An 8,934-nucleotide genomic window follows, 5' to 3' on the forward strand; every position below is an offset into this window, starting at 1 on the left:
CTGGCCGGTGGGTAATGACCCGCCTCCCGGTTTCCTGATAGGCTGGGAAGCTGGCTCGTTGCTGATTGGCTGGGAATAACACGGCACATGGCTTCCTGATTGCCCTGGAAGCCGGCTCTATGCTAGCAGAAGTACTGGTTTCGGCGAGTACCGACATATAAATTATTGGTACTTGATACCGAAAAACCGGTATCTGTACATCCCTCATTTTTACTAATTTCCTTTTAAATAAATTGTTATTAACGTTGACAAACGAGGTGCACACAATACCAGAAAAAGCGGGGGTTACCACGTGTACAATTCATATTACAACAAGCCAGTTACTAGAGGCACCAAACGTAGAAACAGCATCAGATGCATGCAAACAGAACTAAGAAGGGAACCCACCAGGGCACTTCCGACCTATGGTGGGACGTTCCATTATTAGATAAATATGCTGTATTTACAGTCTTGTAGTAGTAGTAGTAGTAGTAGTAGTAGTAGTAGTAGTAGTAGTAGTAGTATTATTATTACATAGTATTTATATAGTGCCAACAGTTTGCGCAGCGCTTTACAATGTAAGGAAGACATTACAGTTACAATACAATTCAAGACAAGATGGTAAGGAGGGCCCTGCCCCTGAGGGCTTACAATCTAAAAGAGGAGGGGGAAATGATACATGAGGAGGTAGCTGTGGGAATGAATTATGTGAGAACGTGATGGTTGAGTGGTTAGGTTTAGGTGGGATAGGCTTCCCTGAAGAGAAGAGTCTTTAGGGAACGCCTAAAGGCAGTCAAGGTGGGAGATAGACGGACAGGTTGGGGTAAAGAATTCCAGAGGATGGGAGAGACTATAATAGTAGATAATGGTAGATAATAGTAGTGCACACCAATAAAAGGGGGCCAATGGGCCATAATAAAGGAAAAGGACAGGCTGCAGCTTGAAAGAAAGAGATAAGCATTACTAGTAAGAGGAAAAACAAAACGCATGAAAGAAAGAAGCAGAGGAGACTGAAAACAGGAAAGAAGCAGGATGGTGCAGACTACCGAGAGGGAGGAAGAAGGGAGATGGTAAGAGGGTCAGGGGAACTGGGGAGAAGGACCACTGAGGGGCCACAACAACCAAGCCAGCACACCTCAGTACAGATGTAGGAGTCTCCTGTCAAAAGAGGGTGGGAGGAAATGTTGGATCCAAGGGGCCCATATCTCATCAAAAGATGACATCTTATCCAGGAGTCTAGCTGTCATTTTCTCAAATACCATGATTTCTTTCATACGACTCTTCATGGAAATTAAGAGTATCTGATCTCTAGGTCTTGGCTATCGTAAGTTTTTGGTGGCGGTGATAAAGATCTAAAGCTTAAAGTGACATTAAACTTGAGATTTAAATCAACAAAAATGCATCTTATCTGTATATCACTCGGCTGTAGATCCTCCAATCTTCTCTAAATTGGAAGACTGTCCTTCCTTCTGGAGGGGGGCTACTTGTGTTCCCCATGATCCCTGTGTGTGTTGTAGAGTAGTCACCGCTCCGAGCTCACTCCTGGGATAGACTACAATCTCTATACAAATTAGTAAAGTAAACTTAACATGAGATTGTAGTCCATCCCGGCAGTGAGCTTGGAGCGGTGACTTTACAACACACACAGGGACCACGGGGAACGCAAGTAGCCCCCCTCCAGAAGGAAGGACAGTCTTGGCACCAATTTAGAGAGGATTGGAGGATCTGCAGCCGAGTGATACACAAATAAGATACATTTTTGGAAATAGTTAAGGTACTTGAATGTATTTTTAAGATTTAACTCTTTAGTTTAGTGTCACTGTGTGATATTGTCAGGTTTTTTTATTCGGGAGGGCCTCCCAGGGATCAGGAATAAGTGGGCTACCTAAGATGATATTAATAGGTCTGTAAACCTTTGACCAACAAGCCCTGACCACAGGACAGTGCCACCATATATGTAGGTAGGTTCCTGCTTCCAGGCATCCATGGAAACATAAGGGGGAATAAGCCAATTTTTTTTATTTTTATTAATCGGTCAGCGTTTGCAATTGAATGGACCTATACTTAAATGTTAATAAGTTGTGGACGCTGGATACACCACAGATGTCTAAGAAACGTCATCAATATACACCAGATGTCTGTAGTACATCCTGTCTTTCTCCCCCTTCCGTTCTTTGCCTTGCACTTGCTGGCAATCCCCGCTGACAAAATGACAGCCGGGAATTGTGCAGGATACAATAGGCCCATAGTAGAAATACAAAGATTGCCTTGGATTTTATGGGGGTGTATAGGTTTAAAAACTGACGTGGTTAAATATACTGTACGTGAAGTCTTCTAGGAGGGAATAATAGCAGGGATGAAATACTTTTCCTGGTGTAAGTATCACGCTCTCCAGTGCTCATCATGTGACTTGGATGCCAAGGCATTTGGGTCATGCGATTTCTGGTGAAACAGAGGATTAAAATTCAGGTGATCAGTCTCCTAGAGGTCATGTGACCCAGATGCCTTACTATAAATACTGTTTATAAACGAGTATGACCGATTAATAATGTAACTGTCACGTTATTTTTAAAAAAAATCAAAGCATCACGCCAAAAAAACAAAACTTTACATGAAACATGCAGATAAAGTTTCAACTTCTAAAGATAATAAAGTATCTACAATGTACAAAGTACCCTACCATTGGCTGTCAGTGCTTCCAACGTCTGGTTTATTGCCAGGTGAACGGCGTTGACCTCCATAACGCGGAGCATCACACGGCGGTGGAGGCCCTGCGCAGTTCCGGAACCTCTGTGTCTATGACCGTGTTGCGGGAAAGAATGGTGGAGCCTGAAAACCCCATCACAGTCACCCCGCTACGGCCTGAAGATGATTACAACCCGCGGGAAAAGCGAGTCGTCATCCCCTTTGCAGAGGAAGAGGAGGAGTCTTTGCAAACCGCCAAGGAGCGGATCTCCACCTGTCTGATGCGCAATGACAAGGGTCTTGGATTCAGCATCGCTGGCGGTGTGGGGAGCACCCCGTATCGGGCTGGAGACACGGTGAGTACGGAGGTCCTCCGTGAAATGCTGTCCCTTTGTTGCAAAAGTATCACCACAACCTAATTGTTGAATCCCCCAGGGGACCAAGTGCATGTAGCACTTGGTCTGGTTCTGATCTGTGGCTGTGCAATAAAAATCTTTGTCTGCTTGTGCTGGCTGTCAGCCTCACCCCAGGCTGAAGCCCAATTTATAGGTATTCCTATGGGGGAGCAGCCGCACTGAAGCCACCGTTCCTTCTCCATTTACTAGCTTTTTGCTGTACTGAATGACAACACTTAACTGCAGAATGTGGCTAGAGACGAGCCCTGTCACTCAGAGCAGCGTGGTCGGACAATGGTGAGGGAAGGGGGGCACATTGTCGACTGTTAGCCCAGCAGCCCTAGAATGCACCAGAATAGGACCAAGTGCCTACATGCACTTGGTCCCCTTGGGACTCCACAACAATTTTTAAGTTGTGGTGATGCTTCTTCAAGGGCAATGAATGCACTTCTGTGTTAAAGCAAGAGCTCTAGCCAAACATAAACAGCGTCTAGACTGCTTAGGTGCTTATTCAGACATCAATAAATGTTTTTTGTCAAACAATGCTAGTGCAACTACTAGAAAACTGACTTGTATCGGTTTCCCATAACCCCTTGCAGCAGAATTGCCAACCATCCATAATCTGACCGCCTGTAAAAACGCAGCCGAATTTTCTGATGCCACTTTTCCAGACTCAGTTTGGGTTATAAGTAGTGGTGCACTGATACCGATGCTGAATATTTGGGCGAGTACTCGTACTCACTCCGATGCCTGGTCCCATACTTGAGCTTCTGGTAAAAGGAAGTCATTACACGCTGCCCGGCTTCCTGATTGGAAGCTCAGTGGCCCACCGACCCTAACCCCCCCTTACGGCAAGTGTTTAACTTTCAATACCCTGAAGATCCTCTTTAAATCTTTCCATTTTGATGACATGCATGAAGTTATGCAAATATTAAAATCCCATGATGGGTGGATGTCAGTCTGGGGGAGTTGGGGTTCCTAGGCAGGCTGTGTATGTGCATGCAGATCACCTCGGGTAACACCCACATGAGATGCTGAGCCTCCATGCATTAAAGAACTGAAATACAATGAATGCAAGGCACGGGCCAGGGACAATCAGGCCGAGGACAATCAGGCCCTTCAGCTGCTGTGATGACTACAAGTCCCATGAGGCATTACAAGACTCATTTTTACAGGCATGAATCCCAGAGGCAGAGACATGTTGGGATTTGTTTGTAACGCATGTCGAGGGCTGCAGTTGCCCCCCCAGTGCTAGATGATGCTGGACGTCCTCCACCCAGGAAATGAGGTGGGCTCCATCTGACTTGCTGCAGCTTCTAATGCACATTGTGAGAAGCTCGCAGCAAAACGTCCCGATTGGGTCTTCCTCCTACTCCAAAACTAAATCCAAAAAAGGTTGGGAACTTGTCCTTTTAAGTCACCCATCAGTGAGTTGAAGTGGTGACGAATGCTGGTGCATGGCTGGTTATTGTGCCTTCATCTGTCATTTAGTTATCGAGCTGTCTGTCAATGAATAGGAACAGGTGGCCACTTCTACAGAGGAATTGGGGGCTGCTGTCAAAGCATGTGCTCCGTGCAGAAATGTTGGGAGCCCCCTAGTGGCCTGACTCTGCTGTGCGGGGCACCTGGCATCTCCCTTATTTCACGCATGGGGGTCTGGATCTTTCTGCCGCTGATGTATGTTGTCCCCTGCAGCTTCCCTTCAACTCTGAAGCAGTGTCACACCTGTCTGCAGCATGGATTTATACTGCCGGTATCTAGCAGAGGGAGAGTCCCGGGGGCCGAAAATAGCTTTCCCCTGTTATGTGACACCTGCCTCCCCCCCCCTCCTCTGCCGTTCTCTGAGACCTGGAATTGGAGTATTTTAGGAAGGCTGATGAGCATGGCTCCATCCAGTCTCTGCACAGCAAGTCAAGCTCAGGAGCTGGCTGATTTCTGTCCCCTCCTTGTGTTCTATAAAACTGTGCCCTCTCGTTCTAGTGTATATTCATCTCACGGATCGCAGAAGGCGGAGCCGCTCACCGTGACGGGACCCTCAGAGTTGGAGACCGGGTCTTGTCTGTAAGTAGCTGTCTTTACCGCTGTCTGCCGGTCCCAGCAGACAGACCTGTGACATCATTCCCCTTCCTGGTAAAGCAGGCTGGCGAGATGTGTTTGTAACATCATTTATATTTATTATCCTTACCTCTACGGTACCTGGATCTTTATGTATGTTTGCGATATTCATGATTTGACCCGACTGTTACCTGCCAATGTGAGAATTCAATGCAAAAACACAGCATTCCACATGCTTACAATTCCTCTATGCCAGTGCTTCTCAACCTTTCTACGGCTGGGACCCCTTGGTAACATTTGCCAAGTTCTGGTGACCCCCAACGGTAAAATTTAGGGATGCACCAATACTAGTATTTGCGCGGGCTCTCAGGTGGTCATTGCCATGTAGTGTGCTGTATTTACACACATGGCTGTAGTGGAGCTACAAGAGAGCACCTTCCCTCACTCCTGCCTCACACGACGCGTAACATGATGTGTAACGCCCGCCCACTCTCCTTACTTCCTCGCCGCTGCAGCGACATCTAGTGACAAGGCCAGAGAACTGACATTTAAGCGATAGGAGGCGGCTGAAGAGCCTCTCGCCTAGCGGAGCACAACACATGTTGCAACCCCCTCAAGTGTGGGGTGTGACCCACAGGTTGAGAACCACTGCTCTATGCTAATCATTTGGTTCTTCAGACAGTACATCGAGGTATATTAAGAGCCTGAGGAGGCCTAAGGAAACCAGAACAAAGGTTATAATGACTTGATACAAATTTTATGCTACAGTATCCTCTCTATTGCAGAATAATCGCCTATACCCCCGGTGCCCAACCTGCGAGCCTAGGGCCACATGCAGCCCTTTGGTTATTGTAGACCCCAGCAGTCAGTAACCTGCAATAGAATAGGCTTTATACTCCCCTGTTGGATGCCCTGCAATAGAAGAGACACTATACCCCTTCATGGGTGCCCTGCATTAGATAGCATTATACTTCCCTCATAGGTGCCCTGCATTAGATAGCATTATACTTCCCTCATAGGTGCCCTGCATTAGATAGCATTATACTTCCCTCATAGGTGCCCTGCATTAGATAGCATTATACTTCCCTCATAGGTGCCCTGCATTAGGGAGGCATTATACTCCCCCTCATAGGTGCCCTGCATTAGGGAGGCATTATACTCCCCCTCATAGGTGCCCTGCAATAGAAGAGGCATTATTCCCTCCTCATTGGTGCCCTGCAATAGAAGAGGCATTATTCCCTCCTCATTGGTGCCCTGCAATAGAAGAGGCATTATTCCCTCCTCATTGGTGCCCTGCAATAGCATTAGCTAAGTGATGAGAAATGTATCTGTTACCATCACGCATTGCTGAACGCGGCCAGATTGGTAACTCTGAATCAGATCCTCTGTGATGGCTTCAGATTTTGGTTGCCATAAACACAGTCTGGTCTTCACATATCGATGTCGGTTGTACTCGGTGAAAGTTTTTATAGTCAGTGAATGTGTCATCTGCAGGAGGAAAAGCTCCTTTCATAAACCTTGTAAGAATTCATTTTTAGCTCCGTCCCGAGCCTCGCTCTGTCATCTGAAGCCTCTAAATATAACCCGTGACAGATAATGTCTGTAGATTAGAGGACCCGTCTGGTCCGGATGTGCGAACTCTGTGCAGCTCACTGTCAACCCGTCACCCAGCAGTGATAGTGTACACCAGGGTTGGGCGACTCCGCTCCTTTATGTCTTGTGAAACTACAAATCCCATGGAGCATTGCAAGACTGATGGCCACAGACATGACTCCGAGAGGCAGATGCATGATGGTATTTGTAGCTAAAGCACAACTGGAGGGCTGGTTGTCTCCGACCTTCTGGAGAGATAAGCAAATGATGGCATTGTCATGGTGAGTCCCGTGATCTCTGTAGGTGGTGATAAATATCCCTTATTACTAGGGATGCACCGATACTAATATACTAGTATCTAGTACTCGTACTCTCCTAAATGCTCCGATACCCGAACTTATGGTTGTAGGAAGCCGGGCAGTGAGTCATTACATGCTGCCCAGCTTCCTGATTGGCCGGGAAGCCGGCTCCATCCTCCCTCGTCACTAGGTGACGAGGAGGGATGGAGCCGGCTTCCTGGGCCAATCAGGAAGCCGGACGGCATATAATGACTCGCTGCCTAGCTTCCTGATTTTCCATCTTCCCGACCAATCAGGAAGCTGGACGGCAAGTCATTACCCACCCCCCAGCCTCCTGATTGGCTAGAAAGACGGCTTTACGCTCCCCCGTCTCCTGGTGACGAGGGAGGATGGGGCCGGCTTCCCGACCAATCAGGAAGCCGTGCGCCATGTAATGACTCGTTGCACGGCTTCCTGATTTGGTCAAGAAGCTGGCCAATGGGGAAGCCAGGCGGCGAGTCATTACCCGCCTCCTAATTCACCAGGAAGTCGGCTCCATGCTTCCTCGTCACCTGGTGACAAGGGAGCATGGAGACGGCTTCCGTGCTAATCGGGAAGCCACGTACAAGTCATTACACGCCACCTGGCTTCCTAAATGGGACTTCCGGTATTGGTGAGTACCGAAAAACCGGTATCTGTGCATTCCTAGTTATTATACTGACACATTACATTGCAGGACTGCACTTCAGATGAAAATATATCTGCTAGATCTGCTTTAAAGCAGAACTCAGGGGACAATTTATTAGCCCTTGCAGCCGGCCTACCCCGACACTATAAGGGTTAAGTGCTCGTTTTGGTCTAGGGAAGAAAATAAGTTGTACTCACCTGATCCGCGGGCTGGCTTGCTTTTAGACTGCTCCCTGGAGCCTTAAGGCCGTGACACACTGCACGCGAAGCCGTGCAGAGCAAAGCTATCCGGCACGGAGCTTTGCGTGCAGTGTGTGAGCTGAGTGCAGTCAGATGATTGACTGCACCTTCAGCCAATCGGCTCGTCTGTAACAACCAGCCAGACGTCGCATCCCGTCGCGCCGGTTTATACGCGCGAGCCGATTGGCTGAAGTTGAAATTGTTCATCTCGGCACGCTCAGCTCTGCGAGCTCTCGCAAGCTGAGGTGCCGAGAAGAAAATGACATGACACACTGCTTCGCGTGCAGTGTGTCACGCCCTTTATTCCCACACTGCTGCAGCGATCTAAGGTCCCCAAGTCATCTCGTCCAATACACTGTATTGGATGTGAGGATGCAGAGGGGACACACCATCGCTGCAGTGGAGGAGGAGTCAGGCTGGAGGGAGCGCCGAGGATCGGGTGAGCATGACTTTATTTTCCTCCCTAGACCAAAGCGAGCATGCAACCCTTGCAATGAGGGGTTAGCCCCACTGCGAGGGCTAGTAATAATTTATGCTTTAAAGTAAACTTGTATTGGGTAAAAACACAACATGAAGAGTGGAGGAGAAGACTGGTGTTTGCTTTGCCGGCGGAAATGTGATTTCTGTGTGTTTTTATGCTATTTTTTTATTATGAACCCACTAACCATGTATTTCTCCCGAAGCTCGTCCGCCATCTTTCCTCTTTCTGTACTACTCTCTAATCTTCCTGCTGGCCTCTCTCCTCTCACTGTCCTGGTTCTGTCTCTCTCTTCTGGTGGAGGGATTCGCTGTCCTTTTTTATGCCGTCTCGGTTAACAGCATGAGTTACCGTGCCGCGGCCGGTGGTAAGCGTGTATACTGCCCGGTCAGCGCTGGCTTCTGTGTGCTCTATACCGCCGCACCGCTCGTATGGCTGCTGTGCAAAGCTTGTACACCGGGGCTGCTCCATAGCCTGCACTGATGAGCACCGATTAGGTGATACCTCCAGCATTTTACCAAACTGGTCCTGAAGTGTTCTGCCC

At 48.1% G+C, this 8,934-nt stretch overlaps 1 protein-coding gene across 1 annotated transcript in view; it reads left to right on the top strand.

Moving 5' to 3' along the window:
* Positions 1-8,934, top strand: part of SCRIB (scribbled planar cell polarity protein) — a 127,989-nt gene that overhangs the window by 70,186 nt on the left and 48,869 nt on the right. Inside the window, exons 20-21 of the mRNA XM_018562648.1 lie at positions 2,700-3,020; positions 5,040-5,120. Of these exons, the coding sequence (XP_018418150.1) occupies positions 2,700-3,020; positions 5,040-5,120 (402 nt within the window). The remainder of the gene's footprint in view (positions 1-2,699; positions 3,021-5,039; positions 5,121-8,934) is intronic.

Source organism: Nanorana parkeri, unplaced genomic scaffold, assembly GCF_000935625.1.
Source record: "Nanorana parkeri isolate BGI_ZX_2015 unplaced genomic scaffold, ASM93562v1 scaffold588, whole genome shotgun sequence".
NCBI lineage: Eukaryota > Metazoa > Chordata > Amphibia > Anura > Dicroglossidae > Nanorana > Nanorana parkeri.